The 24,526-nt window shown below is 38.5% G+C and overlaps 1 protein-coding gene across 20 annotated transcripts in view; it reads right to left on the minus strand.

Annotated features, from left to right (window-relative positions):
• The window catches only part of SOX6 (SRY-box transcription factor 6), a 650,826-nt gene that overhangs the window by 48,374 nt on the left and 577,926 nt on the right, over positions 1-24,526 (minus strand). For all 20 annotated transcript variants that reach the window (XM_066251030.1, XM_066251027.1, XM_066251026.1 and 17 more), the window contains one exon: positions 658-766. In XM_066251030.1, coding sequence (XP_066107127.1) covers positions 658-766 — 109 coding nt within the window. The remainder of the gene's footprint in view (positions 1-657; positions 767-24,526) is intronic.

Consider the following 24,526-nt stretch of genomic DNA (forward strand, 5'->3'; position numbering starts at 1 on the left):
TACTGAAGTGCTGACCTAACTCATAAATTGTACCCCGCCTCTGGGGAGCAATTTCTGCTGATTTGCTGCTTGTGCATTTAAAACAAACAAACAAAAGGGGAAGAGGAGCGGACAGGCACCGGTCGTGCTGTGGGTAATCACACTGAGAGTGAAAATAGCCCTTCAACCCAGAGTTTCAAAAGACTTTAGTAATGGTTAGTGCCCAGACCCAGCTTGGGCCTTATTCAAGCCATTATTAATTTTATGCTATATATGCTCAAACCATCATTTAGTTCCCAAAATTGTTTGTACCTGAGGATCACTTGATTTGAGGTTAAAAAAATTCTTCTTTTTATGTTTGTCCTTTTTTTTTTTTTTTTAAAATAATTCAGCAAAGTGAATGAAACAGAATCCTGTTGTTCATTGGAATGCGGAGGGTCATTTTAGTTTAAAACTGAAATGGCACCTTGAAGTACTTGGAGTGTTGGGTGTCCAGCTAATATAGGATCTAGCTGCATCTCGAAGTCCTCAACTATAATAAGTAATGACTAACATTTCCTCTGCTTTGCCAAGAAAATTGAGCTGATACTCTCAAGACTGACAATGAGATCCTGTCTCTAAGTCAGACACACTTTCACAAACACACCAGCACAAAAGAGCTACGGAGAAGCCACTCACCCTCTGCATCTTCCGGCCGAGTAAGATCGATGACACCTGGGCCCAGCTTTCCATCTTCACTTGACTTTCCTGTTAACTGGGGCCCCAGATTCTCAAAGCGCGTTCTTTCCTAGAGGAAAGAATAATTAGAGGCTTATTCTAGCTTCCAAAGCAGCCGCTTTTCTCTTTCAGTTTCTATCTTGCATAATGGGCAAAACTTGGATTGACAAACATCATTTCTGCTCATCTTGGGCTCAGAAATCTTTCAGGAGGATTCCGCGGAAGGCTGATGGTAGCCCTGACAGTGCTGACAGGTTCCGCAGCACCTGTAGGTGAGGGAACCTGCCCACACTGCACCGAACATCTTCTCTCTGTTGGACTCGCTCCGGTAATCTAAAAGGAATGTGATTGAGAAGTTTGAGCCAAAGGTGCAAAACTTGAAAGAGCAGTTGCCATTAAAATATGCATTCTGCTCTGTAATGGGAGAGGCCTTTTCCCATATAGAGACCACAGTTTAACCTAGTATTCCTAGGGAAAGACAAACCAGAATTTTATGCAAGAGAATTTCAAAAACAAATATTCAAAGCAGGCAGACCAGATGATGGCATTGACACTATTATTTTGCTTAGGAGTTTCAACTGTAACTCCCTGGGATGTGAAAAGGAAGACATTACTTCTAGCCTGCCACTGAGTCAAGGAAGTTAAATACTCCTGCCACTATAGGAGGGAAACCCAAAGGTGTTTTACTTGTTCACCAGTTCTTCTAGAAGCAGGAGCCTGAAACATCACAACGAACTCTCCCTCCGCAGCCATCTGGATCAGTAGCAGGGCTCACTGACCATCATTAATATGGTGTTCTTGTCTACGGAAACACAGTGCATGTCCCCTCCTCGCCTCCTCGCTACTCTCCAGACTCAAACTTGGCTTTGTGTTATGCTTATGAATGAATGAAACCTTGTTGTTCATTACTACGAAACAATATTAAATGTCATGTCAGCTTGAATTTACAGACATGAAATAGCAGCTTGCAGCTCCGGGAATGGTTTCTGCATGTTATACTGAATGCATTATGCAGCAGGAGAGTGCTGATTGCTGTTCTGTCTATTGTTCAATGACCTAGTTCTGTACTGAGCATGTTCGGCATTAGACGAAAACACTCCGAGCGTTCTCTTCTGTAAGATGTTTAGCAACTTGGAAATATTCTTAAAGAGCAAACATACAATTACTTGATAGAGTCTGTGTCTCATTTGTACAGTCTCACTACGTTTGTGCTTTCTAATATGATTATTTTTGAATATCATTATATTTCTATAATTAATTCCCATCAGTCAAATTGTGCAAGAAGTCTTCCAGTTCCCCTTCATCATGGAATATGTTGAAATCTGTGTTGGAAGAAAACACAGCATAAACCTTGCTTTAATCTAGCACCATTTCTGTGAAAAATTTGCCACAATATTATCACGAATTTCCCCAACTGGGTAATACTAACTAACTAGTTACGCTGTGAAGAAACCTCTGAAATACGACACCTATAAAAAACAGAATGAAAATAAAAAGCAAATTGGGTGTCTGGTTCCCTGATATCTTCTTATGTGAAAACAGTGCTGCACAGAACAGAATTAACCCAGACGCAGGCCACAGCAAAAAGCGACCACGAGCCATGTGGGAGTTTCACACATTGTCGGAGGGAGGACAGCTGCTTTTAATCATCCAATTTCTATTTCTGAGTAGCACTTTTGGTTGTCATGATGTAAAGAGAAAGAATTAAAGTGCAGATGAGTAGTACCAGGGAAAGTGAAATATTCAACCTTTGTTTTATCAGATTGTTTCGCATTCCAAATATTTGCATGTGAATATGCTTTCCCTGTGTCACATGCAAAAGGAGTTCTGATGTGACACCTGCAGTCTTCTTGGAAGAACAACGTTTCACTTGTGTTTTCATGGGGGGAGAAACAACTTTCTCTGAAAATCAACAGACCGTGCTACCTGTCAACATGCATATTTCAAATATCTTTCCAGTCATTCATTCTCTTTGATTTTACCGAAAAAATATTCTCCGTAAATAAATAAATAAAGTTTCTGAAAGAATAGCAATATTTTGACAAGGAAGGAGAAGAGGGAAAATTACAGGCTATGGTTTGTAAAACCTTAAGGCAACACAGCTTACATGATGATAATATCTTTTATTTAAAAAAAAGTGAATGCGCTCACAATTCAATAGTATCAGCTTGTTTTTAATCATAACAAAAAACATTCAGAACATTCCCAGTGTCTCTAAAATCATATGTTTTTCTAACTTCATTGAAATTTTTTTTTTCTGCAGAGATACTTTCCTTACAAAATATCAATATTTTGACAGAGTAGAAGTCAAGGAAGAATATCCCATGAAACACTCGTTAAATAGACAGAAAATAAATCAATGATAAAAATTGTTTGGAGCAGTGGGCTGCATTTTATATTAGGTAATATTAAGCATTTGTGTTTGAGATTAAAGTAGGACCCTGAAAAGCCAAGCCCTTTCATATCAATTTCTACCTGGCCTCCCAGAAGATTTTCTTCCTTTCTTCAAAGAATAGATCAGAATATTTTTTGCCAGCCACATAACTAAGATAAGAGGGCCCGATGTCTATAAGTTAGCTCTGGGAAGCTGAGCTAAGCAAAGATTTTACTGGTGATGTTGAACATGAGCCTAGTAGACACAGGATGTGCATGTGAACACAGAGGGGAGTTCAAGGACACTTTAGTTACAAGAGGCTTTGGCCTCTACTCACTAAGAGCGAATGGGTATGCCCCATACGGAATAAACATAGGCGGTGGGTGGCAAGTTCTTAACTCCAAATTTTTTCACTCTCCTGAACTTGCTCTCACAATGTACATAAATATCTCATGTAAGGTATTTTGGAGATATAAGCAGAACACCTCAATGCTAACTTAATCTCAACTTACCCACGCCCAGGGAAATTCCCCAATCTTCAAGTTGACAGTAAAATGTAATGCAACGATGTGGCCAGACACCTATGCATTCTTAGTCACAAACATGCATGCAACATAGAAGTTATTGAAAAAAAATTAAAGTCAGCTCTTCTGTGTTTTAGGACTGTTGGCTCTCTAAGTGCTTTGAAATTATGATGTATGAGGTAGATGTTGCATATTAAATAAAGATATTTAAATGATAAAGCCCCCTTTAGTGAAAGCTGATGAATGTTAAATATTACAAGCCACAGGACCTGGGAATCCATCATCTTCACAGATTATCGGAGTCAATGGCGGGGCAGCCTCACTGATGACAGATAGACTGCTGCATTATTATCCCTATTTCCAGAGTCACTGAACAAACCATTCAACTCCTTGGGCATTATTTTTAACTTTGCATTAAATTAGCAACTTCTCCCCTCCCTGCCACGGTAAGATTGATCAAGTTTGTCTTTGCATCGGTGGAGAGAAAGAATGGATTTGGGGTAACTGAAAGAACAGAGGTTTGTTTCCATCTGGAGAAAAAAAAGTCAACTTCCTTTTACTGGCAACAAATGTAAAATTGTGATATGGGGAAAGAACAGCAATGAAACCGTAAGCACACAATAATGGCTTTTCTTTGCACTTAGATAAAAGCTGAATTTTTGATGTGCACAGTATATTTTAATAAAATTTTATATACTATGTTTTATACACTTATTGGCTATTCCATAATAATGTGTGTGCTAACAGTAAAATTGCTCTTAAATTTATGTGTGTTATTTATACGTTCCCACGTAACAATGCTTTTTGTTGTAAAAAATATTCTGTTTATTAATGTAACTTTACAACCACTGCATCCTAGATCCGTGGTAAATTAATGACATTTTTATTATTTTATAGTGTCATTAAATTTTTACTGATCACTCCATCAAACAGAGGCAGTAAAGGCCATAATGTAAACTGGGACACTTAGATCAGGCAGCAGGAAGACATTCCATATAGTCTGAAGAAAACTGCTAGCCATAAATGATATTTATATCATCTTTAAGCATGTTAGAATACTTGGATAAGTTTGGCAAAACTGTTGCAGTAGTAGAGTGGATTGTGTACTTAAATAACAGTTTGCTTGCCTGGGAGACAAGCCTTTTTCAAACCATATGTGAGATGACTGATTGCAGCCATCTCCAGACGAACAAACACGTGAAATGTAACGATGTTGTGGGCATCCTCCCTTCTGGACTGCCAGGACTGACCAGCCTATGCCATACCTTAAATGATTTCAACACAGTCCCCTTTTCTACAAACTGAAGTGACAAATGGCACATGCTGAGAGAGGCTTTCTGTTTGTTGCTTTTCAAACAAATATATTTCATTTGACAGGTATGTATGTCTGGACAATGATGTGAGATATTTTATTTCAATGCTCTAAAGGAGAGGTACTTTTCCAACCTCTATCCAAAGCTCATTTCTAAAGAATATCTGAATATGGGGTCATTCATAAAAGCCACAGAAAATATGCCTATGGGGTCATTACCTAAATTGCAGTTAAAATATGTGAAAAAAATTACTTGTTACTTTCACATGCAAAATACATTATAATTAATATACTCTAACAATGGCTCTCAAATATTCTGTTTATAGAATGTGCATGCATATGTTATACCAATATTGTATAATACTTTACAAAATATATGCATATTTCATATTGCATTCTGTACAGTATATAGAAGATAGTAAATAGAAAATTTTATGCTCATATAATCACAAATTTAAAACCACCTATCTCCTATATGGGGGTTATGGCATAAATCTTTTCTAAGTAAATAAGCATTTTGTTGTTATATCCTAAAGTATTAAGTCTTTAAATATTAAAAACTTTTTTTAAATCTTTCATATTTGTGATAATAAGGAATTTTTCCAGGAAGGTTCATACTGCAGTGCCACCAGTCATGTAGTCATGCTTTTGTGTATTCCTGATGCAAAGTTTTCTATGAGAAATAACAAACACATGCATTATGAATAAAAATTCTCGAGGGCCACCACAATATTCTGAGACCTTATCTATCCTCCAACGTTCAGCTTTGTCTCTGTTAAGTACTACCCAAAAGAAGTCTTGTCATTTCATCCCAGTTCTAAGCTTTTGTGTCTCTCTCTCCAACCCAGGAAAACTCCTTCCTCCACTAAAAAGTAAAGACATCCCTGCAAAAGCAACTTTCCTGTAGTACTGCCTGTCCCACTGCTTTCCTTGCCCCTCTACACCCAGTTAATCATCCATGTTGGCTGATTCTTCATTCACAGAGCCTCTTGCACCGGCCCCTCTCCTCCATGGCCTCCCAGCATCGTAAACTACCCAGCACATGCCCTCACACCTGCACGTCTGGATCACTGCTGCAGCTCCTTTCTGGTCTGCCTGATTCTTGATACGTACTGCTCCTCTCCCCCAGTCCGTCTACTCATACTACTCACAGGATTCCTCTTAATGTCTCATGGCTATTTTCTCTTGCATTTCACCCAAGCTCCTCTACCTGCTCACCACATGCCTTTTTAATCTCAATTTCCTACAATTCTCCCGTCATGCATCCTCTGCACTTGGAGGACAGTAACTCGCCTTCCTGCAATACCATGATCGTGCCTGCTCCCTTCTCCTCCTGGCTGCTTCTCTCTTCTTTTTTACCTAGTTTTATTTATATTGAAAAACCCAAATTGTCCATGAACTCTACAACTTCTCCGATCTACCTGCTCTCTGATATACAAAAATGTTTAGTCTTCCCTATATAATTAGCCCCAAGTTTTATATTATGTTAAAGAATTGAGCTCTGGTTCATTGAGCTCCTCTAACTCTCCTTCAACAACATCAAAATATATATTTTTCAAGCCAAGAATTGTGTCTTACACTTTTTCTATAAATCTTACAATGCATTTAGCATTTGTGTCCACACATACTTGCAGGATTTACCCACATAAACCATGTGGCCACGTGATTGATTTACCCACATGAATTAAAACCACCCTGATCAAGTGAGTGTCCAAAAGGAGCAAGAACTAGCAACTTTCTAGATATTGAGTTTGTAGAAGAGATGTTTAGACTCAATTCTCCACACTCTTAGTGATGTCTCTTTGGGCAAATATAATCAAAACAAGGAAATCTGGAAAGATTCTCTTAAATATTTTGTAAAAGGAAATAAGCAACTTTAGAAGAACACAGTAGAAGAACACAGCTTTATTACAGAACTTAATATGAAAAAAAAAAGGTTTTTGAGTCTGACGAGATTTCCGCAGCTTAACACTTGCATCTTTGCAAAGTCTTTGGAAAACACTGGCAAAGGAGGACACTACCCATAATGATTGCTTGGCTTAAAAAGCAGTACACATTTAAAAAATTTTTAAACATTGTTTTTTGCTTTGTCTTGTTATAAAGTGGGACAATGTTAAGTATAATGTTGAGAGAGCCTGTACCTTATTCTGAAAAACTTTCTCTAATTTCATGCTCTGGACATATCTTGCCATGATGTGATTCTCAAGAAGTACTACTTAAGCACACATATGGTTTCCTTTTTATTGACTTACCGAGCCCTATCACTTCATTAGCCTTTATTTTATATCCTTTATTATACACTTAGCAATGTAATGAAGGATCAAAAATGGAGGCTTTCCATTGGAAAATAATCACACGTGCTTTTTAAAAGGTGATTCTTTTTTTGGAAGGAGTTTATTTGGAGGCACTGCGTTTTACTTTCATAGTGATGTTTTGATCATCTTAGAGTCAGTAATCATGATAATAAAGACTCTGGCTTGGGGTCTTTATTATCATTTATAAATTATATATTATCATGTATAATATGTTATACATATCATAAATTATATGTTATAAATAACATAACATTATCATATATAATAATTTGTCAGCTAAAACTATTATTTGTGTAACCTTTAATATACTCTTTACATCAAAATTGTGTTAGGACTCATGAATTAGTTAATGCTTAAGTTTTCCAAATCTGCCTCCATAGTACAGATACATGTAGGGGAAGTAGAAAAGAGTATCACTTACTGATCATTACTATGTGCAGGGCTCTGTCCAATAAGTATTTCCTTTAACACTCACACCAATATTATGAGAAAATATTGCTACTGCTATCAATTTTATAAAAGAAGAAGAAGAGGCTCAAAAAGATTTTTTTTTAGATGAGAAGAGGGAAGATAGTGAGGCAGACTCCCACATGTGCTCCAAATGGGATTTACCCAGCAATTCCATCTGGGGCCAATGCTTGAGTACCAAGCTATTTTTAGCACCTGAGGCTGACTTGGTTGGGCCAAATGAGCTATCCTCAGCATTCAGAGCCATTTTTGAGCCAATCAGGCCACTGGCCATGCATGAGGAAGAGGGAGAGAAGGGGGAGAGGGAGGGAAAGAGAAGCAGATGGTCATTTTGCATGTGTGCCCTGACCAGGAATCAAACCCGGGATGTCCATACAGTGACCACCAAGGCTCAAAAAGATTTTTTAATATCTCATTTAAGTCATTTAACCAAAATTTAGATAGGTATTTGTGCCAAGGTGAAATCAGAATCATAACTCTAGATCATATGATTTCTCTGAGCCTATTTCCTTATTTATAAAATGGAAAAGAAAATGCTCATTCTGCAAGATGGTGATGATTAAGAGATTAGATATATGAGTGCTTTGAAAAATTAAAGCAACTAATAAAATATCCACTTCTGTTAAAAATATTATATAGTGTTGGCTAAATGTTTCAAACCTAAATACCAATGAAGATAGTTTCCTGATCTAAAAGTTAGTATCCATTCTCCTGTATCATCAATGCGACCATATATCCAAAGATGCTTTCCTTTTCACTTGGCTGCAAAGCATCTCAGAACTAAATTTAAATCTCCATGTTAGTAACCATGTTGTATTTGGATCTTGTTATTTTCTGCTTATAAGCCCTCAAAAGCTCCCCGTCATCTGCATGAGGCAAATCAAACTTCTCTCGATAGATTGCATAACTCTATATGGTCTGGTTCCTGCCCTCCTCCTCAGCTTCATGTCCTATTCATTTCAGTTTATATTCTCTGTTCCAGTGAGATGGAACCTCTTGGAGTTTCCTGAATAAACTGTGATATTTTACGCCCCTATGTATTTGCATGCATTATTCCCTCTTAGAACGCCTTTCCTTAGTCCTTCCTAGGACTAGTTAAGCCTGTCTTCTGGACAAAATCCTTTGGTGACTGTCCTCCACCAGCTGCAGGCAGAGATTATGATATTCCATCACTACGTCACGTTTATAGAAAAATATTCCACAATTATTGGTTTATATGTTGGTTTATGTTTCTCTAACTTATTCCTTAAGGTGAGGTGTCTGTGTCTTACTATCTTTATATCATCAGTTCCTACCATCAGTGCCTTTCATGATGCTTGCAAATACTGGGTATTTTGGTTGCTGAATCTTAATAATTCTGGTCAAATAATTTTCTTCTCTTCTTTTCATTTGACTTAAATTAATTTCAGCTCTTTATTGAAAACAGTGACATATAGATGATTAAAAGGTAGGTAAATACAAAGGAAGGTGTGTGAATCAGTAGAACAATACAGTGATCTCATGGTCAGGGATGTCCTAGTACTGAGATACAGGGAGTCTGCTTTGTTACTATTATTTGAAAGGGCTCTGGTCAGAATCTTTTGTAAAATCTCAACCACCACACCATCTCCAGTTTTCCTCTTACACACTCCTGCATTGCTTAGCAATCCATCATTAGCAATTCATTCTTTGAATTAATTAACAATGCTAGTATTTTATGAAAAAACAATAGCGTATACTGTTAAACAAAATCATATTAATCTTAGTTTAATTCCTCTAAAAAAAAAGAACATCTCTGGAAAGATAATATAGATGAAGCCACATAAACAGAGACATAAAACATTTGGTCAAGGTATAGTCATCCCAAAGAAACCAGAGTTTGGGAATACCAAAACTAAATAAAGATGGAAGCTTTGGGTTGAGCTGTACTCTCTTAAAATTATTACGTTGAAGCCCTAAACCCTAGCCTAGTACTTTGAAAAGTGACTGTGTTTGAAGAGAGGGCCTTTAAAGAGGAGATTAAATTAAAATGAAGCCTTTAGGTGGGTCCTAATCATATCTGAGGGTGTCCATATAAGAGGTGGAATTTAAGACATATGGAGAGACAAGAGAGATGTGTGTTCCCAGAGGAAAGACTATGTGAGGACACAGCAAGAGGGAAGCCACTTGCAATAGAGAGGCTTCAAGTGAAACGAATCCTGCTGGCAACTTGATCTTGGATTTCTAGCCTTCAGACTTGTGAAAAAGGATTTCTGTTGTGTAAGTCCCCCAGTCTGTGGTATTTTGCTATGCAGCCCTAGTAAAATATTGTGTTTGTTATGCAGCTAATACAATAGCGACTTCGGCCTTCTATTTCTTAAAAGGCTCCTGTCACTAGACAAAAAACATCATTTAATAAGGTAACAAATGTTAGATATGTAGTCCTACTAGCCTTAGAAACAATCCGCTGGAAGCTTTTGCATGAATAGTGGTTCCATCTTTTGACAACTCTGTCTAATCTATCTATCTATCTATCTATCTATCTATCTATCTATCTATCTACCTACCTACTGACCTACCTATCTAGAATCCTCAAAAGAGAAAATTCTCCTTTAATGGAAGGAAGACTAGTAAGGACTTAGCAAAAAAAAAAGTTTTTTTAAAACTCAGAAGATTCATAGTTGAAGCAAGACACAGAATGAGTAAAGAGTGGCATAGCTGTTCAGATCACCTCTCAGGATGCTGATATATGCCACTGAGCAACAAGCTCCTTGGGAGAGGACAGTGTCCTTACGCTCTCCACCTCCAGCAAGGACTGTGCCCTATGAGCACAGACAAGCATGTAGCACAAGCCTGCTGAAAGGAACTAGTACCTGTAGTGCTTCTGAGGATGTTTTATGGAGTTTACAAAAACATTCTTTTTTTTTTTTTGTATTTTTCTGAAGTTGGAAACGGGGAGGCAGTCAGACTCCTGCATGCGCACGACCGGGATCCACCTGGCATGCCCACCAGGGGGTGATGCTCTGCCCATCTGGGGCGTTGCTCTGTTGCAACCAGAGCCACTCTAGCGCCTGAGGCAGAGGCTTTAGAGTCATCCCCAGCGCCCGGGCCAACTTTGCTCCAATGGAGCCTTGGCTGCGGGAGGGGAAGAGAGAGACAGAGAGGAAGGAGAGGGGGAGGGGTGGAGAAGCAGATGAGCGCTTCTCCTGTGTGCCCTGGCTGGGAATCGAACCCGGTACTCCTGCACGCCAGGCCGACACTCTACCACTGAGCCAACCGGCCAGGGCCCCAAAAACATTCTTAAATGATATATAGCAAGTTTCCCTCAGGATTTGAAGAATATACCAAACTAAGCAGTTCTCTTTCCACACCCCTGGCAAGGACAGCATTTTGTATGTCCCCTGTAACATACACTTAAACTCTTCTCACTGATCATCAGATGATAAATGTTAAAGTAGTATTAACTCTGAAGATAAGAGACCCTTTTAGTCTTGGGAGCCACTGAGTTAAATTAGTTTCATCAGGATTATAGTGGTTACTGAACCCCTTTTACCAAATGCTTTCTGTCTCATTCATATGGTTTTAATATGGTTTTAACCAATTGCAAGGTTATTTATAAGTTTGCAACTCCCAAGTAGAGTTATAAAGTGTTCAGATTTAAGCAAATCCAGTTGTGTGGCAGCCCAACTTCTACTTATATGTGGTTTTCAACATTTTATTTGTGTGCAGAGTCATGATGCATATTTGTTCCTGAATATTCTCTGATTAGCTATTTGTTTCAATAACAAGTTCACAAAAATTCCACTGTAAAATTATACAAACTCCTATTAAAAATGAACATGTAATTTAAAAACTGGAAAAATTTTATCTCCACTTAAACCACCAGCAAGACTTTATTATTCTAACATTTATGATATGAACAAAAAATGTCACAATAAAAATCAGTGACCAACTAAGAAAATGTCTTTGTCTAAAAAATTATCTTGGGAATTTAATTTGCTCAAAACTTAGGAACTTGATTTCAAATACCTATTTAATCTACAATATGTACGTTTTAAATATTGTTTGTGGAAACACAGGTGCAGTTTATTCAAGTTAAAGGCATCAAAGCTCTATAAACCAAGAATGAATATTTTCTTCAAAGCTATACCTTTTCTTTTATAATTTTAGCTGAAAAACTGATAAATTTGAAGATTTTTTTTTTCTCAGAAACATAAACACACATTTAAAAAATAGAAAAAAATATAAGGTGTTGCCACCAAGCATTTATTTTAAATTTTGAGATATAAGATTTTGCTATACCGTTAAGAAATGTGCACACTACAAAAATAACATATCTTTAAAAGAAAAGGTAGGGGGCATGAGAAAGTTTTGGCGCTAGAAGGAAGGATAAAGGCCTCCGCATTCAGAGAGCAGGGAGGTTAGGACGTACCCAAAGTTCCGCAGCCAAACAGTAACATCCAGATCACGCCTCTTAGCCTCCTGCTCCTTCCACTGCAGGGCTCTGCATCGCACGTGCCCTTTACAAATTGTGCGAGTCCCTGCTTACTTCATCTGTAAACTGTGGGAGCTGAACTACCTTCTACGGTTTCTTCCAGCCTTCCAATCTGATGATTCTATGACACCCGACATTTTTGCTCCTGAGACCCGTGCTACAGCACACTAGTGAAACTGCTGTGCCAGGTCATAAAACGTTTTTGAGCAATTATTCAGATTTTCAAGGAAACTGCTCAAAGATAATCTATTTGTCAGACAAGCCTACCGAACCACGGTCAGACTTAGCCAAAAACCATTTGTTTGCTACTTCTGAAATTCCATCTCCATCACAGGCCAAAGTGACAGGGCAGGCAGACAAAAGAGGCAGGCAGAATCAGAGGGAAACATAACTCTGATGTGGCATCAGTATGCTTCTGTGTCTCCAATTTTGTATTCATGATGGTGGCACTAGCACAGAATACATCCCTCTCTGTGTGAAAGCAAAGTAAAATGAGTGCAAACATTGCTGGGAAGAAGAGGGCTTCTCTTCAGGGGGAAAAAAAAAATGAACTCCTTGATATCAAGATAGTGCATGTTCTACCGCTGCCCTCCGGTAACAGGAAACAGAAATACTAATAGGCCAAGGAAACCCACAGGTAACTTTTCAAATAAAAAAATAAAAGATAAATAAGAACACCCCAAAACTATGTCTGATGATTTATGAAAAAAGATTTTTTAAGATTAAGTAAAATTAAAATTTGAAAACTGTTTCACGAAAAATTTCAAAACTGTTTTAAAATTGAAATTTTGAAAATGAGTTTTAAGAAAGAAGAAAATATTTAAGGCCCTGTTCAAAACAGTACTTCAACACGGCAACATTACAAAGGACAAAAGATAGTGTCGAACTGTGGTGATATGTGTTAATTGTATGGTTTTCAAAAGATGTGGGAGAACTGATATCAATTACAGTATAATTACCATTACTTCCAACAGAGTTAACATGTAGTTACCACAAAATAACATACAATTAACTGGTGTCACATTGCACACCAGACTAAATAAGATACAAATTAAAAATTCCCAAATGTAGCCATAATATTCTTCTATCTATTAAAAAGAATAAAACAGGAATTTTTCTCTGATAATGTCACAGCGTTTTTCAGGAATCAGTGCAATTACTTTACAAAGGGAGAACCACGACATATAGGTTAGAAAGAAATATTTTTAGTGTACAATGAAAAACTGTCCAGGGAGAGAGATCCATTATCAACAAAACTTTACAGTTAATGACCTAAAGTTGTTTTAAATAAAATTAGAATTGTCTGTGTTTCTTAGGTTCCTGAATAGTAGGCAGCTATATATTAAAACCAAGTTCAAGAATATTCTTTTTTTTTTTTTTTTTTTGCATTTTTCTGAAGCTGGAAACAGGGAGAGACAGTCAGACAGACTCCCGCATGCGCCCGACCGGGATCCACCCGGCACGCCCACCAGGGGGCGACGCTCTGCCCACCAGGGGGCGATGCTCTGCCCATCCTGGGCGTCGCCATGCCGCGACCCTCCTGGGTGTCGCCATGTTGCGACCAGAGCCACTCCAGCGCCTGGGGCAGAGGCCACAGAGCCATCCCCAGCGCCCGGGCCATCTTTGCTCCAATGGAGCTTTGGCTGCGGGAGGGGAAGAGAGAGACAGAGAGGAAGGCGCGGCGGAGGGGTGGAGAAGCAAATGGGCGCTTCTCCTATGTGCCCTGGCCGGGAATCGAACCCGGGTCCTCCGCACGCTAGGCCGACGCTCTACCGCTGAGCCAACCGGCCAGGGCCCTCAAGAATATTCTTGTTTTTTACTGACACCTAATATGTTTTTAAATGTATTGATTAAACTGTGAACAAGAGCCTGCTTTAGTGGCCCTACAGAGGGACAGAGAAATGGCTGAGGTTCAGTCCAAGAAGACAGCTTATGCAGTATTTCTAGTCATTTGCTATGTGAAGTGGTAAAATTGTGTCTCAATATGAGCAATTTCCTGATCGGGAGGTGAACTGAGGGGACAAAGAATGCTATAGCTCAGTTTGAAGAAGTAGAATTCCTCCCTGGAATGTCTCAAGTCAGCAACAACAACACAGGAGCCCTACAGGCTGCACCCAAGAGGGGCACGTGTGGGAACATGTCCAATGCTCATCTAGGTTTAATTAGAAAAGAACTGAAAATGGCAGGGTGCAATGCTGTGAAGTTGATGAGAGGACAAAGGGAAAGTAGCTGTATTTAAAATACAGCTCCAGTGTATCTGCTATATCCGTTTCAAACATCTGGGCTTCCAATTATTTATTGAACTCGTGTGTAAGAGTTATTTGGGAATGCTGCAAACTGTTATAGAAGAGGAGCATGCACACTGCTTTGTAAAATACTTGCAGGATTGGACCCTTGCTAAAATCTGGAACAAATGGGTGAAAGCTGCTATTATATTATTATCTTTCAGTACATGTGTGAAAACCATGAAGAGGTTAATACGCTAAGAATAAATTTTGTAAACAGCATACTATTAATATAGCAGACAATATTTTATTAGAAACTTATGCTTTGCATATTTTTGAAGATTTAGTTAATTTCCTATTCTGACTTTTTTGGGGGGAATCTAAATGCTTACTTGAGATTAAATGAGGCTAGGCACATTTGTAAAAGGCTGCTCGTCTTCTTTGAAGATTACATAAGCATATGCATAGACCCACAAAGCTTTCAGGGCAGTCTGTTCCCTATGCAGTCAGTATTTTCCCTTTTCCTCTCAATGTGGAGCTCGGGAACAGGTGTATTATTTTTGCACCCAGTTTCATGTTCTGCTCTATTAAATTCATGACCCTTTTGTTAAGCTCCAAAGGAAGCCAAACTGGTTAGGAGGGATGACAACAGAACAATGATGGGTGCATCATGATGCCGTGCTATTTCCTCTGTTCCCACATCGCCGCAGCATTCCTTTGATTATTGCAGCCTCAAAAAAATGTGCTGATCACTGTGTGTGTTAGGCGACACTGCCAACCCCAAGGAGCTAATATCCCAGAGAGAGTACATTATGCATGTGATGTAAATGAGGTATGTGCTTGTTGCATACCAGCCATTTGTCATCGGAGAGCCCGCACACAGGGCGATGGGCGCAAGTGCTTTTAGCCCCTTCACTGTGTCCACAACCGGAAAAGGGGGGGACCACCTGCTCTGGACAGCAGACCTTAATGGGAAATATTCCCATTTAAACTATATTTGGGAAAGTGCTTTTTATTTGTTGTTATTAGAAAAATAAAAGGTTTGCCATCTCCACCTTCAGAATTAGACACTGAATTGCAGTGTATCCGAAGTCATAATGGTGAGGGTGAAGACGGAATCAACTTGATTTCTCAGAAACAGAAATTGATCTTCAGCTTTTTATTGTGGGTACAATTTAAACATCAAGATAATAATTATTGAAGCTGAATTTATGATTTAGTTAATAAATTAGAATTAAGCCTTATAATTCAAGTTTGAGACTTAAATAGTACGATATTCTAGAATATGGAATCTGATTTCCCAGTTCAAAAGTTAGGATTTCACTGTAACTAAATGGTCTTTTCTGCAGAATGAGGAATGAGCTCAGACTCCTGTTAAGAAGTTCTAAATGAAATAGAAGTGACAGCTCCAAGGGCTCTTTTACTGGACCACCACCAGACAAGCCCACGTTTACTCCTAATGCTGGGGTAGCTGCTTCCCTCACCCTCTCATCACCTGCCTAGGCAAGGACACACCTGGGAACTGAGCCCAAGTGGGACAAGGACACAGGCAGAGAGTGTGGTCACTCAATCCCAAAGGTTGTCAAATGAGTGTTAACTACAGTGGATTTACACAGTCTGGAAGAAAAGAAGTTATTTGTGAAAAAGAGAGAGAGAGAGAGAAAGAAAGTTATTTGCCATGTGAACATTGTATTTATTAGTTTTTAAGTCTGTAGAATTTTTAATGGCACTTTCAGACTAATTAATAACAAGAAAAGCAGATCATGAGTATAAGGACATACAAGTTAAAAAGTTTTAAGATTATAATCCTTATTTCAGTCTACTTCCTATATTTGAAAGGACAGCACAACATAAAGAAAGACTAAAATCTTCTTTTCATTAATTAAATAAAACTGATATTTGAATTTATGATTAAAATTTTAGTTTTCCATAACTGAAGTGACCAAAAGAATAGAAAAAAAGAAAAAAAAAGCATCGGGAATAGGGCTGGCCATTCCTTGTCTGCATCAGGACTGGCACATTAAAATTTATAATTTATATAAGGCTTCATGTAGTAGAGTGTGTTCTTCCTGTCAATGTGACACAAAGGGTTAAAGTATTAAACGATTCAGACCAAAGAAATATATAAGTGTTAATATAAATACGATCTATTTAGGTACTGTTTGGATTAAAATGTTAGTTTTTCCCTTGAGAACCAGCTAATATATTTATACCACTCACCCTTTGTAGTTTAAGTTGTTTTAAAATTCACTGTTCATTGTTCTAAACAATCACATACTTTTCCTTCTCAATAAACTGATTTCACTGTAATTTCACTTGTGGATAAGTCAGTATTAAATATTTCCTCAAACATCACTTACAGATAATTTTTAATCTCATTAAGTTTTCTTTTAAAATTATATGTTTACAGAAATGACTCTGGAAAACCGGTTTGTACAAAGCCGAGTGAAATTCATTAACCCACATAGCGTTGTGATCTCGCTGTATTGCGCCAATCAGTAAAACCATCTACATTGGGCTAACGTTTAGTCCTCAGCTACTTCACTGAGAAAAAGAGAAATGTTGCCTATAACGTCCAGAGATGTTTAGTACAATAGACCAGACCTGATTTACTTCAAACAGACTTCACTTCCTTTCTACATCCTCTCTTCCCACCACCACTCACAAAGTTGATAAACAAAAAATTGTTTTATTTACCAAAAAAAACCCTCATCATGATATGCTACTTATTTATGCTATCCGTCTAAGACAGCTTTGAACCCATCCCATTCCAACAAAACAGGAAGCACACAGTGTAAAACTTCACTTCCCAGAAGAAATCACTGACTCAGGTACCCTGCTCCTCATGCAATAAATACAGCCCATACTCAGCCTTTGTGACCACCAGTGTCTTAAAAAGTGTAAAGCCCTCTTACATACATATGTTATTTGTAAGGCATAATCATCCTCATTTTATAGAATATACTGAGGCTTAGTAAGATTAGATATATCCCCAAGATCATACCGATCATATGAGTCAGGCACAGAGAGAGAAACCTAGAAGACAGGTGTCCAGATTTAAAAGCCACGCTGAATTCCTCCATATTCTGTCCAGCTTAGCACACAAGGTTTAACTCAGTTTTAGGGACAAGTCATCAAATCAGGAAAATCAGGATCCACTGGCTTCCAAAGTCTTGTCAGTCAGCAGTTAGTCTATAAATTTAAGTTCTGAAGCGAGCTCTTCTGGTCTAAGACTTTACTACATTGTCATTTAAATAAATAAAATCAGTATCAGATTCTGAATAAATCTGTACTGGTTGTCTCTTAGCCCCCCCTAAACTATTCAAACTCCTTTGTGTTCGGTTAATTCTTCTGCAAAGTCTTTGAGCCCTATCACTAGAGATGCACATTCAGATTCTGTTAGCCCAGCGCTGGCTAGGGAGTAAGATGCAGGCAGTACACACTAGAGCACTGCCCTGGGAGAATGTAGGGGCTGCTGCGGCCCCTGCACCTCTAAGAGCTTGGCGGAAAAGCCCCATCACTGGTCGGAGATCGCACCTAACTGCATAGGCTGCAGAGCTGTGGGGAGACTGGGAGACTGGACGTCAAAGAGGGAGAGAAGAAGGGAGGGAAAGGGAGAAAGAAAGGAAGAAGTGAGGAAGAGGAGAAAGGGTGGGGAAGTAGAGAGGGATAAGGGAAGAAGGAATTTAGGGAGAAAAGAGAGGAGAGAAATACACTCTCGTACCTAAGGAGGCAGAGAAGTACTGACTGGGAAAGTGATCAACCACCTCCCGCACAGAAGACAGGAGGGAGTGGCAGTGAGGCAGAGTAACAGGACGGCTGAAGGAGGCTTCAAAATCCCTCCAGCTTTGCTGCTAGCAACGAAGTGATCAAAGGTAAGAGGGGTCAAATATATGGTGGCAAAAGATTTGACTTTGGGTGGTAAACACAATGCAATATACAAATGATGTACCATAGAATTATATGCTTGAAACCTATATAATTTATTAACCAATGTCACCCCAATAAATTTAAAAAAATAAATGAAAATAAATAAATAAAAATTCTTCTAACTATGGTCTAATAAGAAGCAACTCTCCTATAGTGTGAATTTCCTATGTCAGAGAAAGGCCAGGTACATACTAAAGCATAGACAGACTCAGATGAAAATAAATTTTTATTCCTACAAGCAAGCAAGCAATGAATAATGACTGAGCATTTTAGACTCAGTGTTAGGGAAAGAGCAAAGAGAAAGACATGAACTCTTCCTTTTATAATAATAATAGTAACCTATTAGTACAGAGCACTGGAAGTATAAAATTCACATAGAGGAAAGCTGGTATTTGACCCTAGAGTTATCTCCATGATTCTTGGGGTCTTTTAGTCTGTAATGGAAAATAACAATAGAAAACAATAATCTCATCCATAGGATTTTTATGAAAATCAAATGAGATTTTATATAAAAGTATTTATTATCCACAAATGCCTATAAATTAATGTGATCCATTTCAAATTTTACTTTGCATTTACAATCTGATACCGCCCTGAGATTTCTCCCATTGAGGAGAATGGCACTTGGCAGTTGCTTCTATAGTTTCAATGTAACAAACAGGTGGACTTTCTGTAAGCTTCTTTACATGGAGAAACACTCCATTTCTCTCAGCCACCAACATAGTTATTTTTTTTCTTGCTCTCTTCTCTCTCTCTCTGTCTCTCTCTGTCTCTCTCTCTCTCTCTCTCTCTCTCTCACACACACACACACACACACTCACACTCATACACAACCTCTGGTCTAACTTTCTTAGCCAGCCCTTCAAGGCTTCCATCATGTGAATCACCCCTCTCTAAACCAGAGCCTGCCCCTCCCCTGAATGAACTGTGCTCCAGCCATTGTTCTCCATAAGAGAGGACTCATGCCCCATCCCGGCTCTTGCTAGCATCCTGCCTGCTCCCTCTCCTTCCCTTCCTTTGAGGCATTTTAAGGCTGTCCTGCTTCTCAGAACCTCTCTTTCCACCTGTCATTGATTTTCATGAGCTTAGCTGCCCTGGCAGCTCCCTTCCCTCATTTGGCAATTGGACCCCACCTTGTCAGGTTCCCTTCTGTATGCATCTGTCCTATCCCCCAAATCAGACAATATTTTCCTTTAGGGCAGAAAGGGACTGCTCAATATTGCTCAGAATCCCAAGAATCTAGCACAAGCCCCATAAGTAAAATGGTGAGCATCTCCTGCCTAATGTCCCTTGTATCATATGGTTGCACACAACAAAGGACCCAGAAGAATATTTGTTTGCTTTTCCCTTGCCTTATGTACATGCTCTCATTGCACTTTCTGACAATTGCACATAGTATATTCACCATATCCACCTTCCGAGTGAGTAAACAAAGGCACAGAGAAGTAACAGGCCCCAGGTAACACAGCTAGTAATGCATGTGTGGGAGTGAGGAGGTCACCAATTTTTGGACCTAGATTGACTTCAAAGGGTCTACTCCTTCTTCGGTGATCAGTGCTTTGCCTAGACCTGGGGAAATCATTTTACAACAATCAAATTAATGGGCTAGAATGAGACCAAACTTGTTACCACCTCTTTTGTAGGAATGTTATTAAATTCGAAAACTCATTTTAAAGGAATAGAAAGGTTTTGATTAACTGATGTGATTTTTAGTTTGAGTTCACTAAAATGTTTCTTTAGAGAAGATGCTTGCTTTCTTGTCCTCATTTTAAAGATGAAAAAATTAAAATTAATTTTAATATTAATATTTTAATATCAATAGAGGCAGGAGGATTCCAAACTTATGGTTTCTCTTTTCATAAAATTCCCATTGACCCTCAATATGGGAAGAAAACAACTTTGGAGGGATCTTCTTTGTAAACTATAGGGGACTTGCAGTCAAGAAGGGTTAGGGAACTGAAGCTACTGGGCAATGCATTTTACAAGACACCCTTTGTGTTATTTCAGAACCAATACTGTTGACATCATTTATAAAAATATATAAAGGGCAAACCAGGGTTGAGCCAAAAATAAAAGCAAGCATTTCCATCCATAGTGGGAAGACAGCACTTTGGGACATTCTAATCTTAGTTGCAAATGTCAAAAATTACAAACTGGATCTTAGCTAAAAGTGAACGTCTGCCAGAGGGCTCCCGTTGCCATTGGCACAGTTTTGACAACCAGATTTAAGACAATGCTGAAAGGGAAACAGCAATGGAAATAATGTATAAAGTATATCTATGTGCAAAGTTTTCATAGGTACTCTCCACGCTCAGCCTACAAAGTGAAAATGAAAATAATCAGGTATATTGATACCTAACTCTACAAAGAGAAGAGAGTACAAAATACACAAAGAGACTTTTCTGAAACATGTACACTATTATACAGATACATACACATTCAGAGGAACAGACACATACTAACACAGAGATCCAGAGAAAGACACAGACATAGATCCACAACATACTTACAGACACACAAACCCAGATACTCAGATACACATTCAGTAGACACAAAGAGATATTGACAAATACACAGGCACACTCACAAATGCACACATTCAGACAGATGCACACATTCAGACAGACACACAAAGAGCAGACATCCACACCAACAGATACAGATAGATGAAAAGACAGGCAGACAGATACAGACACACACACACATGTACACAGGTAACAGGCACAAACAAGGATAGACTAACAGAAATGTATGCACAGGGGTAAAGACTCACAGACAGACAGATTCACACACAGATTTACACCCAAATCATAAGCACTCAGTCATACATAAGCACTCAGAGAAATGCATGCACATATAGTGCGCGTGCACGTGCACACACACACACACACACACACTCATGCAGAGTCATAGCTAACGTAAGATTTGTGCTTATATTCAGGACACACCAGAATACGTGGGCAAAGGTTAGTATTGAGGAGGAGGGTGAAGTCTGTCTGCTGTTGTTAAAAGAATGTGAGATTGGAAAACAGGGACTTGGAAGAGCCTCAACATTGACACTCCTGTGTGAAGAACGTAAGCAAATGATTTGAGCTTTTCAAACTCATCTGTAGGAGAGGAATGCTAAAAATTCTACCTCTAAGGATGGCTGTTGGGATTCAGTGTGATAATAAATCTTAAAAAGTGCTTTTCAATGGCCCTGGCCATTTATCTCAGTGGATAGAGCCTGGGCCCAGCATGCAGAAGTCCTAAGTTCGATCCCCAGTCAGGGCATACATGAAAAGTGACCGTCTGCTTCTCTTCCTCTCCCTCTTCTATTTCTCCCTTCTCCTCCCACAGCCAATCGCTCAGTTGGTCTGAGCATCGGCCCCGGGCACTGAAGATAGCTCGATTGATTCAAGCATCAGCCCAAGATGGGTGGATCCTGCCCAGGTCACATGTGGGAGTCTGTCTCACTATCTCCCCTCCTCTCAATTAAAAAAAAAGTGCTTTTCTCAGTTTTAGAAAAACTGAGATTTTAGTGATTGTTATTATTTTCTTAAAACTGCAACTGGCAAAGGAAGTAAAAGTAGGAAAAGTCAAAGTACCCCCACCTGCTACAAGATTTAATCAAATATTTAAAATATTGCAGCTGTAAGAAACTAAACTTTTACATTTACAAATATAAGTAAAGAAAATTTTGTTACTGGCATCAACTTAATCCAACTGTTATTATGTTGAGTGCCCACTGTGTGCAAGGTATGCCCCAAAAATGTAATGTTCCATTTAACCAAATATTCTGAATTGACAGTTGTCACATATAATATAATATCACACTTGGCATCACTATTAGCAAAGGTTACACTGCAACAATATACAACAGTAAGATAGGACGAGCACTCTGAGACTGTATGATGCTTCAGAGTCACCACCGTAAACAGCAGGAGCCAATTTAGGACTCTGTAAGAATGGAAATCAACCAAGAGATTCTCGTAGGATCCCCAGAAATCCAAAGACAGAGCAGACATTATTCCCTGGGCAAGGATCCCTGAGGGAAATGTTCAGGATGTACTGAAGCCAACATCTGTGAAATGGGATGGCAAAGTCTTGAGAAAGTCCGTCCGCCTAGCTTTCAAGCAAAGCACCCTCCTCCCAGCACAGAGAAATCCAGGTGGATCCGGTTCCCCAAAGGCAAGCAGAGAGTAAAACAATACAGTGTGTTTTCAACTGATGGCTTATGTTTCTCTGAGAAATCTAAAAATGAGAATCTAGACAGATTATTAGATTTAGGAGGCTGTTTGTTTGTCTCAAGGGGCTGTGTAAAAACTTGGGAAAATAGTTTAGAATCTACTCAGCCTTCTTAAAGCTGCATTTTAAACTGAACACAGTAAAACTGTGTTCAAGTTTTACTAGGTTTTTAAAAAATATGATTTGTCATTTAAATGGTCTGAATCTTACCTTTAAAAACTTCTCTGCAATCAAATGACTTCAAGCCCATTATTTTGTTTCAATTGAGAATCATAACTATATATATTTTTCTTTAATATGCATTTTTTAATAAGTGAAAAAATCCTAACATGTGTTTTGAATTTTCTACCACTCAGATATTTTTAAGTTGTTTAATACATTGAGTGGATCCTAAAGGCCATTTAGGTGGAATTGATCTAATTCAGAGGTTGAGAATTCTTTGGGAATATTTCATTAATTTCTTATGTGGAGTGATACAGCATTAAGTCACTTGACACTAAGTCTGTGGCATATCCTCTGTGTATTGGCATCTTTTCTCTGGAAAAGTCCGCCTCCATGACAACAGGACAGGCACTAAGCTCAGGAATGGTAAGAATGCAAAAGAATCTAAGGCAGATTTAAATAAATTTCAAATGGAGCTTCACCTACAGAAATGCTCTCGGAAATTCTACAAAAGAGAAAGGAATGGGTCTTTTTTAAGGCATGTTCCTAGGAACTGGCTTATAGTTTCCTGATTAATTTCCCAACAACCAAGGAAACCAAGTATTGTTATTCACAGATGAGAACGCTGTGGCTCAGCGAGGTCACAGAGCTAATGAGCAATAGAACCAGAATCTGCGTTTCAGGTCAGTCTGACTCCAAAATACATCCTCCCTTCACTCTTACACATTCATCTTAAAATGCAGTTCAGATTAAATGTGCCTCACCACTATCACCTTTAGTGGTTTACAATTCTTATAAAGATATACCTAAACTAGCTATGGCAATGATCTATTTCAGCCTGCCTTTATATCAGTTATATGTCAGGCATTGGACAAAGTCTAGTACGTGGATTATTTTATTAAATCTTCACAACCATCACTTGTGCTTAGAAACTACGAATATCCCCATTTCTTAGAGAAACTTGGGCAGTCTAACTTGCTTCTATCCATACCTTAATCAAGCGGATGCAGAAGCTAAGAATGAAGGAAGGGAAGGGGAGAGAGAGAGAGAGAGAGAGAGAGAGAGATATGAAGTGGGGAAATATGTATATTTATTAAAGGACTGATATGTATACAAGATATTTAGTAGGAGGTTGACTGCTGACCTGGCCACCATTCCACTACACATGTCCAATGTGTGCTTGAAGTACTTAATTAAAATTAAATGAGATTACAAAGTGCTTATGGGATAAAGAAAAATGTACTGTCAGTCATAATACTTTACAACAAAGAAAGCTAGGTAAAAATGGATAGATCTAAAAGATAAGTGATGAATTCTGTTAAGAAACAGCCCTAAGAAATCATTGTAGTTCTCAAACTGACTATTGTAGAAACATTCAGGAGTATGTCGCAGGCATTTATAAGGACCCACGAGAGAAAATCCATGTTTCTCTTGAAAACTGTTTCTCTCACTTAGTGGAAATACTGTGGATCCCATAACACATTTCCTTTTGCCCAGTTACCAGGTAGCTCCCGATCACCTCCACACCAATTAGGTAAATATGTACAACAGAAACTTCTGTGCACCTAGTTTATCCCGGCTACACTTCATTTCCTTATTTTCCTACCTTTAGCTCTTCTTTCCCACTATCTCCTCTCTTTAGTTTTTATCTTGTTTTTGTGTATGTATCACTGCAACCTACCCAAAATTATTTATGCATGAAAGTAAGGTATAAATGTAAATCATATAATTTAATTAACTTTTTTCTCCTTAATGCAAATCGAATAAAACCAATAATCATTTCTAAATGTTTACAAGGTTTGATCAGTGAAGGCTGTTCTTAAAGTTACCTGAATGTAAT

The sequence above is a fragment of the Saccopteryx bilineata genome, chromosome 1 (genome assembly GCF_036850765.1).
Source record: "Saccopteryx bilineata isolate mSacBil1 chromosome 1, mSacBil1_pri_phased_curated, whole genome shotgun sequence".
Classification (NCBI taxonomy): domain Eukaryota; kingdom Metazoa; phylum Chordata; class Mammalia; order Chiroptera; family Emballonuridae; genus Saccopteryx; species Saccopteryx bilineata.